At 35.8% G+C, this 17,579-nt stretch overlaps 1 protein-coding gene across 2 annotated transcripts in view; it reads left to right on the top strand.

The window, feature by feature from the left end:
• The window catches only part of EEA1 (early endosome antigen 1), a 162,155-nt gene that overhangs the window by 140,939 nt on the left and 3,637 nt on the right, over positions 1 to 17,579 (top strand). For both annotated transcript variants that reach the window (XM_033221084.1, XM_033221085.1), the window contains 7 exons: positions 5,673 to 5,855; positions 11,596 to 11,781; positions 13,346 to 13,477; positions 14,445 to 14,630; positions 15,571 to 15,809; positions 16,083 to 16,203; positions 16,806 to 16,904. In XM_033221084.1, coding sequence (XP_033076975.1) covers positions 5,673 to 5,855; positions 11,596 to 11,781; positions 13,346 to 13,477; positions 14,445 to 14,630; positions 15,571 to 15,809; positions 16,083 to 16,203; positions 16,806 to 16,904 — 1,146 coding nt within the window. The remainder of the gene's footprint in view (positions 1 to 5,672; positions 5,856 to 11,595; positions 11,782 to 13,345; positions 13,478 to 14,444; positions 14,631 to 15,570; positions 15,810 to 16,082; positions 16,204 to 16,805; positions 16,905 to 17,579) is intronic.

Here is a 17,579-nt window from a genome sequence, read left to right on the forward strand (position 1 = left end):
TAGCTTGATGGGGATGGCATTGAATCTATAAATTACTTTGGGCAGTATGGCCATTTTCACAATATTGATTCTTCCTATCCATGAACATGGAATATTCTTTCATTTGTTTGTGTCCTCTTTTTTATTTTGTTGAGCAGTGGTTTGTAGTTCTCCTTGAAGAGGTCCTTCACATCCCTTGTAAGTTGGATTCCTAGGTATTTTATTCTCTTTGTAGCGATTGTGAATGGGAGTTTACTCATGATTTGGCTCTCTATTTGTCTGTTAGTAGTGTATAGGAATGCTTGTGATTTTTGCACGTTGATTTTGAATCCTGAGACTTTGCTGCAGTTGCTTATCAGCTTAAGGGGATTTTGGGCTAAGACGATGGGGTTTTCTAAATATACAATCATGTCATCTGCAAACAGGGACAATTTGACTTCCTCATTTCCTAATTGAATACCCTTTATTTCTTTCTCTTGCCTGATTGCCCTGGCTAGAACTTCCAACACTATGTTGAATAGGAGTGGTGAGAGAGGGCATCCTTGTCTTGTGCCAGTTTTTAAAGGGAATGCTTCCAGTTTTTGCCTGTTCAGTATGATATTGGCTGTGGGTTTGTCATAAGTAGCGCTTACTATTTTGAGATAGGTTCCATCAATACCTAGTTTATTGAGAGTTTTTAGCATGAAGGGCTGTTGAATGTTGTCAAAGGCCTTTTCTGCATCTATTGAGATAATCATGTGGTTTTTGTCATAGGTTCTTTTTATGTGATGGATTATGTTTATTGATTTGCATATGTTGAACCGGCCTTGCATCCCAGGGATGAAGCCGACTTGATTGTGGTGGTTAAGCTTTTTGATGTACTGCTGGATTCAGTTTGCCACTGTTTTATTGAGGATTTTCACATCAATGTTCATCAAGGATATTGGTCTAAAATTCTCTTTTTTTGTTGTGTCTCTTCTGTTCTTTGGTATCAGGATGATGTTGGCCTCATAAAATGAGTTAGGAAGGATTCCCTCTTTTTCTATTGATTGGAATAGTTTCAAAAGGAATGGTACCAGCTCCTCCTTGCATCTCTGGTAGAATTCAACTGTGAATCTCTCTGGTCCTGGACTTTTTTTTTGGTTGGTAGGCTATTGTTGTCTCCATTTCAGAGCCTGCTATTGGTCTATTCAGGGATTCAGCTTCTTCCTGGTTTAGTCTTGGGAGAGTGTAAGTGTCCAGGAATTTATCCATTTCTTCTAGATTTTCTAATTTATTTGCATAGAGGTGTTTATAGTATTCTCTGATGGTAGTTTGTATTTCTGTGGGATCGGTGGTGATATCCCCTTTGTCATTTTTTTATTGCGTCTATTTAATTCTTCTCTCTTTTCTTCTTTATTGGTCTTGCTAGCGGTCTATCAGTTTTGTTGATCTTTTCAAAAAACCAGCTCCTGGATTCGTTGATTTTTTTGAAAGGTTTTTTGTGTCTCTATCTCTTTCAGTTCTGCTCTGATCTTAGTTATTTCTTGCCTTCTGCTCACTTGTGAATTTGTTTGTTCTTGCTTTTCTAGTTCTTTTAATTGTGATGTTAGGGTGTCGACTTTAGATCTTTCCAGCTTTCTCTTGTGGGCATTTAGTGCTATAAATTTCCCTCTGCACACTCCTGTAAATGTGTCCCAGAGATTCTGGTATGTTGTCTTTGTTCTCACTGGTTTCAAAGAACATCTTTATTTCTGCCTTTATTTCATTATGTACCCAGTAGTCATTCAGGAGCAAGTTGTTTAGTTTCTATGTAGTTGTGCAATTTTCAGTGAGTTTCTTAATCCTGAGTTCTAATTTGATTGCACTGTGGTCTGAGAGACAGTTTGTTGTGATTTCTGTTCTTGTACATTTGCTGAGGAGTGCTTTACTTCCAATTATGTGGTCAATTTTAGAATAAGTGCAATGTGCTGAGAAGAATGTATATTCTGTTGATTTGGGGTGGAGATTTCTGTAGATGTCTGTCAGGTCTGCTTTTTGCAGAGCTGAGTTCAGGTCCTGGATATCCTTGTTAATCTTCTATCTCATTGATCTGTCTGATATTGACAGTGGGGTGTTAAAGTCTCCCATTATTATTGTGTGGGAGTCTAGGTCTCTTTCTAGGTCTCTAAGGACTTACTTTATGAATCTGGGTGCTCCTGTATTGGGTGCATATATATTTAAGATAGTTAACTCTTCTTGTTGAACTGATGCCTTTACCATTATGTAATGGCCTTCTTTGTCTCTTTTGATCTTTGATAGTTTAAAGCCTGTTTTATCAGAGACTAGGATTGTAACCCCTGGTTTTTTGCTTTCCATTTGCTTAGTAGATCTTCCTCCATCCCTTTATTTTGAGCCTATGTGTGTCTTTGCATGTGAGATGGGTCTCTTGAATACAGCACACTGATGGGTCTTGACTCTTTATCCAGTTTGCCAGTCTGTGTCTTTTAATTGGGGGCATTTAGCCCATTTACATTTAAAGTTAATATTGTTATGTGTGAATTTGATCCTGTCATTATGATGTTCGCTGGTTATTTTGCCCATTAATTGATGCAGTTTCTTCATAGCATTAATGGTCTACAGTTTGGCCTGTTTTTGCTGTGGCTGGTACCAGTTTCCTTTCCATGTATGGTGCTTCCTTCAGGAGCTCTTGTAAGGCAGACCTGGTGGTGACAAAATCTCTCAGCATTTGCTTGTCTGTAAAGGATTTTATTTCTCCTTCACTTATGAAGCCTAGTTTGGCTGGATATAAAACTCTGGGTTGAACATTCTTTTCTTTAAGAATGTTGAATGTTGGCCCCCACTCTCTTCTGGCTCATAGGGTTTATGCCGAGAGATCCATTGTTTGTCTGATGGGCTTTCCTTTGTGGGTAACCCAACATTTCTCTCTGGCTGCCCTTAACATTTTTTCCTTCATTTCAACCTTGGTGAATCTGACAATTATGTGTCTTGGGGTTGCTCTTCTCAAGGAGTATCTTTGTGGCGTTCTCTGTATTTCCTGAAGTTGAATGTTGTCCTGCCTTGCTATGTTGGGGAAGTTCTCCTTGATAATATCCTGAAGAGTGTTTTCCAATTTGGTTCCATTCTCCCCATCACTTTCAGGTATACCAATCAAATATAGATTTGGTCTTTTCACACAGTCCATATTTCTTGCCAGCTTTGTTCATTTCTTTTTAGTCTAACTGTGTCTTCTTGCTTTATTTCATTAATTTGATCTCCAGTCACTGATACCCTTTCTTCCACTTGATCGAATTGGCTATTGAAGCTTGTGCATGCCTCACGAAGTTCTCGTGCCATGGTTTTCAGCTCCATCAGGTCATTTAAGGTCTTCTCTACACTGTTTATTCTAGTTAGCCATTCGTCTAATCTTTTTTCAAGGTTTTTAGCTTGCTTGCAATGGGTTCGAACATCCTCCTTTAGCTCAGAGAAGTTTGTTATTAAGACGTAGGCCTTCTGAAGCCTACGTCTGTCAATTCATCAAAGTCATTCTCCATCCAGCTTTGTTCCATTGCTGGTAAGGAGCTGCAATCCTTTGGAGGAGAAGAGGCACTCTGATTTTTAGAATTTTCACCTTTTCTGCTCTGGTTTCTCCCCGTCTTTGTGGTTTTATCTACCTTTGGTCTTTGATGTTGGTGACCTACAGATGGGGTTTTGGTGTAGATGACCTTTTTGATGATGTTGATGCTATTCCTTTCTGTTTGTTAGTTTTTCTTCTAACAGTCAGGTCCCTCAGCTGCAGGTCTGTTGGAGTTTGCTGGAGTTCCACTCTAGACCCTCTTTGCCTGGGTGTCACCAGTGGAGCCTGCAGAACAGTGAATATTGCAGAACAGCAAATATTGCTGCCTGATCCTTCCTCTGAAAGGTTCATCCCAGAGGGGCAGCCACCTATATGAGGTATCTGTCAGCCCATACTGGTAGTTGTCTCCCAGTTAGGCTACTTGGGGGTCAGGGACCCACTTGAGGAGGCAGTCTCTCCATTCTTAGAGCTCAAACGCCATCCTGGAAGAACCATTGCTCCCTTCAGAGCTGTCAGACGGGGAAGTTTAAGTCTGCAGAAGTTGTCTGCTGCCTTTTGTTTAGCTATACCCTGCCCACAGAGGTGGAGTCTAGAGGCAGTAGGGCTTGTTGAGCCATGGTGAGCTCTGCCCAGTTCAAGCTTCCCAGCCACTTTGTTTACCTACTCAAGCTTCAGCAATGGCGGGCCCCCCTCCCCAAGCCAGACTCGGAAGTAGCAGCTTTTTGATGCTCATGGCTGCTGTCAGAAATCCAGATTTCTGCTTACTATAGATATGTCAGTCATTCGAGTGGAGACATCAGGAAGATACATGGATATAAGAATCCAGAGTTCGGATGGAAAGGTTGCAGTTAGAGCAGTTAGAGACATAAATTTGGGAGTCAGTTGTAAAGAAGATCTTTAAAGCCTGGGACTAGTTGAGATCTGATTTTCTTTTCTTTTCTTTCTTTTTTTTTTTTTGACATGGTGACTCTCTGTCACCCAGGATGGAGTGCAGTGGTGTGATCTTGGCTCACTGAAACATCTGCCTCCTGAGTTCAGGCAATTCTGCTGCCTCAGCCTCCTGAGTAGCTGGGATTACAGGTGCACGCCACCACACCTGGCTAATTTTTGTATTTTTAGTAGAGGCGGGGTTTCACCATGTTGGTCAGGCTGGTCTCGAACTCCTGACCTCAAGTGATCACCCACCTCGGCCTTCCAAAGTATTGGGATTACAGGCGTGAGCCACCATGTCTGGCCTTGTTGAGATCTTCTAAGGAGAGAGTGTGTGGATTAAAAGAGGGTCAGCAATAGAACTTTGGGGTGTCTCAACATTCACAGAAGTAGCAGAGGAAAAGGAGCTAGTAAAAGATTTTGAGAAGTTATGACCAGTAAGGTAGGAAGAGAACCTAAAATATAAGGTACCTTGGAAACCAGTTGAAGAAAGTGTTTCTAGAAGGAGACATAATCAACTGTATCAGGTACAACTGAGAGGTCGAGTGAGGTGTTGACAAGGATAAGAATATAGGATTTTGGAACATGGCAGTTACTAATGACTTCAACATTGATTTTATTGGAGTAGTGTATTTTGAAAGTCAAATAACTATTTTCATACTATGCGTATGTATATGTTTTAACTATGTCATAATTTGTGCATATCTCCTGAATCTTCTTGAAGACTAAAGACAAGTTTAGAGTTTACAGGAGCTTTAAAACTTTGTGAGATTTTCTTATTCTGCCTTGATATTAATTAAGATGACTTGTAGAAATTTCTTGTTATTCTTGCATTTCCAAGAGTAGAAACTATATATTAATACTTCAACAAAGTAATGGCTTCTTTCTTTCTTTCATGTACAAGTTTCCCTTAGTTCCACCTTAAATTATGTCAGCTGAGGCACCTAGCACTGCATGTTCCCTCAGAATGTAGTTGTTACTCTTTCTCCTGACACCTGATAGTACTTCCCAGTGAAATGCCTTTAAAAAAAATTAATTACTTTTGTATTTTATGGTTTTTAACTTGAGACTTGTTAAGATTTTGTAATTCTTTGACTTTATAAGTAATTTACCTCATTGAGGTAGAATTTTGAGGCATAAGTACAGTTCATCTTATTTGGAATTTTCTTCTAGGTGTCTGGATTTTACTTTATATTTGTAATTGGCTTTTGGAATGCATACTGTTTTAAATAACTATTGTATGTTTCAGACAGAGCTTGAGAATAAACTACAGCAGCAGTTAACACAGGCAGCCCAGGAACTTGCTGCAGAGAAAGAGAAAATGTCAGTATTACAAAACAACTATGAAAAAAGTCAGGAAACTTTCAAACAGCTTCAATCTGATTTCTATGGGAAGGAATCTGAACTTCTAGCCACCAGGCAAGATCTTAAGGTATAGTAAACTATACTGTACCATAAAATCTCAGTAAGTTCGATAGACATTTATTAAATGATCTATTTGAATCCAAATGGGCAAGGAAATGTTAGTATTTGTGGAATAGTATGCTGTTTTCTGTTAAATTATTTTTGTATTAGCATGCTTTAAAAAATTGTTTTATATTATAACGAAATAATGATATACATAAATGTGGACATTTAAAAATGACGTATTTGTAATAGTAAGATAATTTGGATATATCTTCATTGTGACACTGTTATGTAAATATTATGCTGTCTTTATGTGCAAATAACGTTAAAGATAGGCTGCTGTTAAGTTCTAAATATAAACCGCTTGTGAAAAAATGCAAGTAATTTTACCATTGCATTTCAGGCAATTCTGACTTTAGTTATAATATTTGTCAAGTTCCCAATATTACTGGATTGCCTAATGATTAAAATTAGGAGATTATAGCTCAAAATAAACTTACCCTTAATTATATAACAATGTATAGAAATTTTGCCTTTGGTAACATTATTTGATTAGATAAAGTATCAAGTTTATTAAATTTAAGGATAATGGGAAAAGGGTAAACAATTTTTAGGTCACAGGAAAGTACTAGTTTTCTAAGGAAAATTGAATATTTGTGTTCTCTCACAGAAGGTTCAGCCTTTCCTCTCTCTCTTTTTCTTAAGGGGAAATGCTTTCTCTGTATGTTTCCTGTGTTTGGGATTTTTGTTTATTTAATATAAAGTGCATATTGCAAAATTCTGAGAATGAAAGAATATTAAAATGTTTTATTTAGATAGAGAGCATATATTTTATCCATAGGCTGTTATAGGGAATTATGAAGGAGGTGGGACTTGATTAGGTCCTGAATTTGAATACATAGAGACTCCTGAGAAAGGTCATTTTATTCAGGGGCACATTTGAGAAAAGGTGCTGTAGTAAGAATGAGTAAAGCAAGCACATGGTTAGCATAATTGCCTTGCTGTTATACTAGTTTATGTTTGGAATTAAGGTTTAAAAGCTTGGCTCTAAATTGTGAAGTATCTTAGATGCCTAGCAAAGATGATTGGATTTTATATTTGAGGGGAAAAAGTGAAAAGTCTAAATAGAGGAGTAAAATGAAGAAAATAGAACTTTAGAAAATAACCTGGTAGTGGCTTGCAGACAGCTTGGATTGGACCTGGGATAGACTAGTGGTGGAGAGATGAGTTAAGAGGTTACTTTCTTTCTCCATAAATTCTAATAGTTGAAGTATAAGTTGATTAGAACGAACGTGAAACAGGATGAAATAGAGGAGATTAATGGGAGAGAGAGAAGAAACAAAAGGACTGAACCCATACCTGGCTGCGAGGATTTGACAAAGAGATAGGAAATTGGGTAAAATAATTTTCACAGTGCCAGTAGAATATCTATCTATGTATCTATGTATCTATCTATGTGGAGGTAAAAATTAGCAATAGTTGTTATTAAGAAAAAATACCACACAAGATTTAGGTAGTGTTAAATTATTATTATTTGTCCTTACAACACTATTGAAAGTATTGAAAGTAAAGGAAGCTTTGTGGAAGAGTTTGGGCCTAGCCTAAAAACAGTGAGGAACCACTAAAGGGAGTTACTTACATTTGTATTTTAGGCAAATGACTCACTGCAGATTGAGGAATGAGAAACAGGGCTGAATGTGAAGACCAGAAAGGAGACTTTGCAGTAGTCTAAGTGCAAGATGATGGTGGTGTGGGCTGGTAATAGCAAGGATGGAGAAAAGTGCATGAATTTGAAGGATATTTAAGTGACAGAAGAGATGAAACTTAATGATTGATTGGAAGAGTCTTATAGAAATCACACTCTTTCCGTATGGATGTCATTTACCCAAAGCATAAGCTAGTAACAGGAACAGACATTAAATCATCAATGTTAGTTGATTTGATTGATATTCTTTCATTAAGCCAGCAGTTTTTATTATGCTTGAAAGCTATGTTGTGTACGAATAATTTCATACATGAAAGAGTAACTCAAATGTAAATATGGGCAAAAAGAGAAAGCTGAGGGACAAGGCTGCCATAGAGTTTTACAACTTATTAAGGGACCTTGGATAGATCCTGTATTCCAAAGCTTTCTTTTGCTAAAGAGAGCAGGCCCAGTGCTTCCTTTTGCAGAGAAGACAGGACTACTGCTATACAATAACAGAACCATGGTTAAATCTTAGTTCTGATTCAAAGTCTGCCATTCTTTCATCATTTCACTAGAATTTTTTATACAAAATAAAAGATTGTTAAATGTTATATAAATGCTTTTAAAATGAGAAGTGTATGAACTACTTAGGAAGCTAATTTTTTTTTAATGGTAAATTCCTAGGGAAGTTCAGATATTTATAGACTGAGATAAGAGATGGCCATCAGTTATTATTTTTCTTTTGCTTCAGTGATATTGTATGGTCTTGTATATAAGAGAGAGAAGAGGAGAGATTCAGAGCCTTGTAACATGACACCCACCTATGTCAACGCTATCTACCATGGGTTAGCAATGCACAGCATGGGCTAACAGTGTCCATTCTAGACACCATTAAAGTGAAAGGTAGCCTGACCTGATCTATGCCTTTTACCCCATCTGCTGGATTACTTTATGGAGTACTTAAGTTTGTTGACTGGTTATTTCAGATTGGTTATGCTGTGCACTACTCTGTGTTGTCCAGGAAAAGTAGGGGTAGAATTTAGCTGTAAAATTTACACGCTGAGTGAAGTGAAAATTCTAGGATAATAGATTTAGAATTAAATGTAAATCTTCTTAGCCTAGTACTCTCTCTATATCATTGCATCAGAAATCAAGTAAAAACAACTAAAAATATGAAGTTTTTTTTTTTTTTTAAGAAAGAATGAGAAAACTTGCTGAATAGACAAAAACAATAGCTACCATAGAACACTGCAGAAATCATTTGTTTACTGGGGTACTGTAATGTGATTGGCATAATCAGGGTCAAGGTTGGTATTTGATCCATTTAGGGATTTGCCTATTCAAGAGGTGTAGATGGGTTAAAGATAGTCCCAACGAAACCATGGAATGGAAGATGGGGTTCTCTGAGGGAAGAGATGCTGAACAGATGAAATAATATGCAATATTATTATAATTTGCAATAAGAAAGATGAAAAGAACATATAAAATGCATGACAGTATAAATGTTCATCTATGTCATTGAATGACAAATGAAAGTTCAGAGGCAGGGGAAAACAGTATGTCTTGGCGTCTTCAGAAAAGATTTCATGGAGTAGTCTAAATTTTGAGCTTGACTTTAAAAAATAAGTCACTGGGTTTAGTGAGTTTACAATTTTATAGGCTGTTATTTAAACCATGGGCTTTTTGGAAATCTTGTGGTTAGAGGTTAGGGGTGCTTTCCAGACTCTAACAAGCCTTGGTGTTTTTAAACATTAGATCATGATCTCTATTAACTAATTATAGTTGTTGTAGACTGTTTGAACTGGACTTTGTCAACTTTTCTCCTTTTTTATGTGAAGTCACTCTCACCTTTGTGACACATAGGTCAGTTCCCACATGTTGTATAGAGCTTTCTGTAAACCCCAATCCACAGCGTCTCACACTGTTTTTCTGTGCATTTGGCACATAGAGTATACCCTCCTGCCCTGCATAGCTTCCATTTTACATGCCTGTTCTGCTTTTTGGGCGATGTACTCAACTCCCTTAAGACAGAGACCAGCTTGTACCCTCCTGTTCTGTCTTAGCAGTGTTCTCAATTAATGCTTAGCTGCCTGATTAGTAAAGAACTAGCTGACATTAATTCTTTCCTGAAAAAAGCCTCAAGGGGTTTAGTGTTCTACTGGCAGTCATTGAAAATTAAGATTTAATTTATATCAGAAAGATATAACTGGGTTACTGGTAAGAAGTAAACTTTCTTTTTCAGGAAGCTTAAGAATCCTCATAAGTAAGATCTTTGTTTATTTCATTTTTTTTTTTAACTGAATACTTGCTGTATACAAGCCTACTCAGCAGGGATCCTTTCATAAATTACGTTTTCTGCCTCCTTTTCAAAGGAACTGTACCTCTAGATTAAGAAAGATCAGCTTTTTCCAGATCTGATGAAAGAGATCAATTGGATTTCTTACCCTGCTGATTCTTCGCAGTAGCAGCTGAGGGTGGCAAGGTTCTTACCATACCCATTACCTACCTGTTACCATATTTATCCCCAAATGAAGTGTAATGAGTGAAGAATCTTCCCCTTTCCCCAACTTCTTCTTCTCAAAATACTTGGGCTTTAAAACAGTCAACAACTGTGGACTATGTTAAATGACAATCACTGCTTCTACGATATAGATGAGAAGAGAATAGTGTGCCTTCTCAGGATACAGCCTCAGATGTTTGGCTGAATTTTCTCTTTTCGTTGACTTGATCAGGTTGTCAACTGTGAAGTAGTTATTTTTATTCTGTGACAAAATAATCCTTCCTATTTGTTTCAGGAAAAACTCTCTCAAATTGTGTTTTTCCTCTACTCTCACACCACAACAATTATCAACACAGAAGACTTCTGTGACCAAACATAGGGGGATTTTCCCATACACACGCCAAGAAGCCGACACCAACTGGGCGTCTTCCAATTCAATTCCGACACTATTTCCCTAGAGATAGTGTCAAATCCCACAGATTGGGGGCTCAATCCCCATGACTGCTCCCTACAACTCCAAACACCAATCATAAATCCAGACTTCCAGAACTTCTGACCAACCAGCTGGTTTCAAGTTGGGTTTTCATGACACCCTCTTTGGGTTCAATTAGTTTGCTGGAACAGCTCACAGAACTCAGGGAAAACTTATTTACATTTGCTGACTTATTATAAAGGATATTACAGAGAATTCAGATGAAGAGATGTGTAGGGCGATATGGGGGAAGGGGCATGGAGCTTCCATGCCCTCCCTGGGCATGCCACCCTCCAGGAACCTCCATATGTTCAGCTATCTAGAAGTTCCCCAAACCCAGTGCTCTTGGATTTTTATGGAAGCATTCTTTAACCCAGGGTATGAGGCAGGACCCTCTCAGGGAAGAGTCTTAAGACCCACAATCAGAAAGTGGGATGGGGAAGAAGATTAGAGGCCTGCCTAGGGACCAGTGGAAGGAGGGCAGGAGAGGAGATTCTGTTTCCTGAGGCCTAACATACCCAACGTTGTAACAAAAAACTGTAACAAAGGACATGGGAGTTTTGATTCAGGAACCCTGGACAAAAACCACTATGTCATAACACCATACAATTTATTACTATTTTTAGCATGTCAAGGGACATCATAGAACCTACCAAATGTATATGTATGCATGATGAAGCATTTAATTATATCTCTTTTAAAATTGTTTTCTTTCACATTGCCTTATGACTTTAACCATATATATGTTCTCTGAATGTATCTGATATGGTCCATACTTACTTGGTATTCTTTCATATCAACTAGCCAGTATTGAAGATGTGATCAACATTCAGCAAATACTTTAAATATTTATTAGTAAATAGATTATTTTTAGAGGGTTTGGAATTGCTTCCATTTTACTAAATATTTTATATTATAAATGTTTTCTGTAAGCAAGAGAATTAATATTTTAGAATTCTTTCTCTTTTACCTGGTCTTACTGATGGGTATAATATGCTATTTTTTTTTTAGTATATTGCTTTCTATAGTGTTTATGTTAACTTATGTTTCTGTTGAATTTACTAAAAACATGGCATATAATAATTTGGAAAAATTGTTTTTGTAAGTCCATAGAAGAGAAGCTTTCTCTAGCACAGGAGGACTTGATTTCAAACAGAAATCAAATTGGAAATCAAAATAAATTGATTCAAGAACTGAAGACTGCCAAGGCTACATTGGAGCAGGATTCAGCAAAGAAAGAACAGCAATTGCAGGAGCGATATAAAGCACTACAAGACATTCAGAAAGAAAAGGTATTGCATGTTTCTGACCTAAATCTACAATCTTAGAGTTACAATTGTCTTAGAGATCATCCAGTCAAACCTCTTATTCAGTACAGGCATCATCCTTATTTTCAACAGCTCTCTCAGAGGGACCTCTAGTTTCTGACACTTTTGATCATTGGGATTTTAATGCTAGGAAGTACTTCTTAATGGCCTCCTTGTTATTTCTACCCTTTTTTCTTACTGCCCTTTTTAGTTTTACAAACAAATCAATTTTTCACACCATAGATCCTTGGTTATTTCAGGAAAGATAATATAGTTCCTCAACTATTTCTCATGTAACATATTATCCTTTAGATGCGTGAATGAGATAATAAAAGATCTAGAAATAATTCTTAAGTGTGTTAAGAATTCTTAAAATTAAGAACTAGAGTGTCTCAGGAGTTTATTAAGTTACAAAGTTGAAAGCATTCGTTTATTAATACATGACCAGTACATTTTAAAAATCACTTTAAATTCTATATGAAAGAAAAATTCAGATCCTAGGAAAGAGTTTATTTTTTGTTTTATAGTTGAAATCATACATTCCTATTAGCTGACAGGATATTACTCTGCAGTGTATAATCCCTAAAATTCTTGGTATATTCTGAGTGGTTCAGTTCCTGAAATTTAATTTAAAAATGTTTTGTGGGTGTGGTGATGGTGAAGTTGGAATGAAATTCATGATTTGTGCTTCAGGTTTAGAGAATTCTGACAGAACTATTGTTCATAAGGCCAGGTTTGATGGCTCATGCCTGTTATCCCAGCACTCCCAGAGGCCAAGGAGGAAGGATTGCTTGAGCCCAGGAGTTCAAGATCAGCCTGGGCAACATAGTGAGACCTTGTCTCTATTAAAAAAAAAAAAATTAGCCGGGCATGGTGGTGCACGCCTGTAGTCCCACCTACTCGGGAGACTGAGGTGGGAGGATAGCTTGAGCCTGGGAGGTCAAGGCTGCAGTGAGTGAGCCATCATCTTACCACTGCACTCCAGCCTGGGTGATAGAATGAGACCCTGTTTCAAAAATAAAAAGAACTGTTGTTTATAGGAGTTTAGTTGTGAGAGCTTTACATCAGACAGACTAGCTTTGGTTTTGGCTCTACCTCGGATAGATTATTTAATGTCTCCTAAACCTTTGTTTCCTCACCTAGAAAATGGAGATTTAGAAATCTACATATAATAGAGATTAACTGAGATAATATGTAGTGCTCCTAACTATATACCTTATATAAAGATAGTGATAGTAATAAAATAGGAGTTATAAGAGTAAGAATGGTAGTTTTGGCTAAATTTTACAGCATCATTACTCTCACCAGGTACTCTTTATCTCACAATATTAACTATAACTATTTAATCTTTACAATTATCTTATTATTATTGTTCACACTGTATAAATAAGGAAACAGGCAAGAAACAAGAGAGGGTAAGTAATTTGCCCAAGTTAGGTAGAAAGGGGCAGGAGCCAGTGTCATCAATAGTAGCAGTCATTTGTATTACACCCATTTTCACTTAAGCATTTGCTTTAAAATTATTTTAAAATATATCATTTTTCTTCAGTCACTGAAAGAAAAAGAACTAGTAAATGAAAAGTCTAAATTGGCAGAGATAGAAGAAATTAAGTGTAGACAAGAAAAAGAAATCACTAAACTAAATGAAGAACTCAAGTCCCACAAACAAGAAAGCATAAAGGTATGTTAAGATAATCATTTTTCCTGCCTTCTGTGTTATATTGTTCTTTAAAGAAATATATATACAAATACATATTTATTTATTTATTGAGAACTTGCTGTGTGCTAGGCAAATTGTTCTGTTGTTTCTGACAAATACTCTTGCCAGAGTGCTTTTGTATTGCATAATACCTGTACACATATTGAAATTGTTACATTTGTTTTCACATTACCGATGAAGCAAAGTAACCCTAAGAGTTTGGATCTCATCGAAATGATAATCAAGAGATGTATTGATTTAGAAAATTATGCTCACGGGTAGTAAATTTCAAAATATGAAAGAGTTTAGAAGTAAGATTTAAAGGGATTGTTTATTCAATTATTTTTCTTCCTAAAGTCCTTTCATAATCTGTTATTTTTAACATTTTACCTGTTGTAAGCATAGATAGGGTACCCATTGAAGAAAACTAATTGTTTATTATTTGCTTTGTAAAATACTAATTTCTTTAAAAAGGTTAGATTCTTGAGAGCACTCATAATGCCCTTTGTGTCTGTCAGCATAGTTATCATTTTGGTTTTTAATTAATTATCCCTTTATGTTCCTCTGTCCTCTAGAATGCGACTTCCTTAAATCAGGGAATGTGTATAATTCATCTTTATGTTATGTCCCCAGAACCTAACTCAATGTGTGATAACTAAATGATAATCAGTAAACGTTAAGTGAGGAAAGGCAAAATAGAGAGTACAGTTTGTTTTCTTTCTCCACATAATCAAAACGTATACATTTTTTGTCACCTGGATTTAAATGATTGTTGAGCCGGACATATAATCTTGTATTTTTTTAACCAATTGTTTAAAATACTGAACTTTAAGAATTTCGTGAGTAAAACCTATATTCAATCTATTGTGATAAATTGCATAAATGTTAGCTACATTTTGAAATATTTACTATGAAGGATGATTTATTTTTGGCCCTACTTTTTCAACAGGAGATAACAAATCTTAAGGATGCTAAACAGCTTCTAATTCAGCAGAAATTAGAACTTCAAGGAAAAGCAGACTCCCTGAAGGCAGCTGTTGAACAGGAGAAGAGAAATCAGCAGATACTAAAAGACCAGGTGAAAAAGGAAGAAGAGGAACTGAAGAAAGAATTTATTGAGAAAGAAGCTAAGTTGGTCAGTGAGTTAATCAGGGGAAGTATGTTTTGCAGTAGAGCTTTAAATCAGTCCAGTGAGAGGACTATTCTACTTATGAGATCTGATTAAAATGCTTTCCTAACATTTTAGTTTTTGATTAAGAAAGGAGATCTTATTTGTTTAAATAGCTGACATGTGGTTGGAAATATTTTACCCTGTAACCATATTTCTGTCTATATAAGTGAACACTGAAATGAAATAAAATTTAAAAAACTATTTTTTTTTTTTTTGAAGTGTCAGAAACCAAATAACCGCACAACTATGTAGATCTGGTAAATGGTGTGAATGTTAGTCATGTGAAACCCATTTGTTGGGTCAAAGCGAATGTTGATAAGGGGGAGCGGAAACTTGAGTTTGAAATTATGATGAACAAAGTCTGCTTTTCCTTTCCTAAGTTGCACATGCCAGATGGGAAGCATCTGGCTTTCCTCTATTGAATTAAGTCCAAATATGCCCAGATAACTTGGCCATTGAATGTTTTAGTTGAAGAGTTTCAATTTTAACTTCAAACAGTCATTTGAAGGTTTCATAATGGTTTTTGGCAGACTGATAGAGAAAAGAAAGCATATGGAATTGGGAGGAATAAGGAAATTTCAGCTTTGTCTCTAGGGCACCTTGCTATCCCTAACCATATGTGTCTTTCCTGCTCTGGTGGAGAAAAATATCTCATATTGTGTCACTTTAGCTCACTATCATGATGGTCACTATCCATCATTTCAGCATTTTGACCTTTGAGCCAATTCGTATTACATAGATGCTTGTGGAATCAGTTTTATTAATGTGTAATGAAATATGTTCTCCTGCCTCCATTCCCAAAGAAGCAATAGTGTTTCTATTGCCAGTATTTTAAATTTAATAAATCACATTATTTTGTACTACTTTTGTAATAGATTTTCCCCCCACTTTTCCTTTTTTTCAGCATTCTGAAATAAAAGAAAAGGAAGTAGGAATGAAGAAGCATGAAGAAAATGAGGCTAAACTTACCATGCAGATTACAGCATTAAATGAAAACTTAGGCACTGTGAAGAAGGAGTGGCAATCTAGTCAACGGAGAGTTAGTGAGCTCGAGAAACAAACGGATGACTTACGGGGTGAAATTGCAGTATTAGAAGCAACGGTTCAGAATAATCAAGATGAAAGGAGAGCACTACTGGAAAGGTGATTGATATCTAGTAAAATTAAGTTTATTTCCATTGTAAGTGATAAAAAGATTGTCATATTCCATAGTTTTTAAAAATAGAAGAATCTTGAGAAAAGTGCATAAGCCTCTATAGGTATTTAAGTAGCCATTTAAAAATTAATCTGTAAAACAATCAGATAGTCAAAATTAATGTATTATATATTTTAAATTACTAAAGTAGTCCATTATCTGTACCCTAGAAGGGTCTTTAATGATTTTCTAAAAAATTACCTCTTTGCAATCTATTCCAGATGTCTTAAAGGAGAAGGTGAAATAGAAAAGCTTCAAACCAAAGTATTAGAATTGCAAAGAAAGCTGGATAATACAACTGCAGCAGTACAGGAACTGGGCAGAGAAAACCAATCACTTCAGGTCAGTCAACTATGGATATGAGGCAGTTTTTTAGTCTAGAATTGAGTTATTAGTGAAAAGCATATTTTTAACTTTTAAATCTCATGTTTTATAAATACTTTCAAATAGCTACTGTCTGTTTAGCAGTATTGTAGGTTTTATGGATACTTAAATATAAAAGTAAAGAACTTGTTTCAGAGACCTCAGAGATTCATTAGGAAGCCATGTCATTCATGAATTGTTAGTATACAAGAAGAACTACAAAATTCAAGAATACCAAAGAATATATGAGTCAGTATGTTTTAAAGAAGTGATCTGAATATATGCTCAGAGTTACCAGGAAAGATTCATGATTATGTTTAGAATGGATTGGAAATCAGCAAAGGTTAGCAAGACGTTTCAGGAATAAAATTCTATGAATTTTATTTGGTCATTCAGATTTATGAATATAGCTACTTTTGACAACAGAAGCTGACCAGTGTATTTCTGATTTTTTAAAATTTTATTTCATGGGTCATATTGTCAAAATTTCATAGAACTCTGACAGCAAGTTAGAAATAATCTAGCATTTTTTAAAATGTTGAGTACTATAATAAATATGTCGATACTTTTTTGAAAAACAGATCAAACATACACAAGCATTGAATAGAAAGTGGGCCGAAGACAATGAAGTACAAAACTGTATGGCCTGTGGGAAAGGCTTTTCAGTAACAGTGAGACGGGTAAATACTTTTGTTCATATAACTATGTTTCTGGATTTCATTTCTCACTGATAATTAATGTTTTAACCATCAAAATAGTCCTTCATTTGATCGAATAATTTTCTGTTTATCAGTAAACTTTAACAACAACAGAATAACTAAACTTCATGCAGTCTAGCTTCTGTTTAGCATATGTGTTTGAATTTTACTTTTAAATTCAGTCTTTGTCTTCCAACTTAGTTACTGTCTGGGACAATCATTTTCTGAACCAGTGCGCCAACATTAAACTCATGTTTTAGTAATCATTGGGTTCTTTAAAGGAAGAAAAAGCAGAGGTATTTTAAAAATATATTCTAAATACTACCATTGTGTTATGACTTCAGTTTATATTTCTATTGGAGACATTAGTGCCTGAAACATTTGGGAATTAGGAATAGTTTTTCATTGGATAGAGATACTTTATAAACACTTTTTAAATGCCTCCTCTGGTTCTTTTGAGAGTTCCATGATAAATTCTATATAAAATGTTTAGCATAGTGTTTGATAAATAGGAAGCATTCAATTTAATTATAACAAAGAGATTAAGTTAACATATTGAAACATTATATCATTAAATATTTCTAATGCTAATGTACCTTCACAATGTAGTTGGTGGTATTTGTGTAGTTTCATAATACTTTTGGTATAGTTTTTATT

This window comes from Trachypithecus francoisi, unplaced genomic scaffold, assembly GCF_009764315.1.
Source record: "Trachypithecus francoisi isolate TF-2019V2 unplaced genomic scaffold, Tfra_2.0 Lachesis_group11, whole genome shotgun sequence".
NCBI lineage: Eukaryota > Metazoa > Chordata > Mammalia > Primates > Cercopithecidae > Trachypithecus > Trachypithecus francoisi.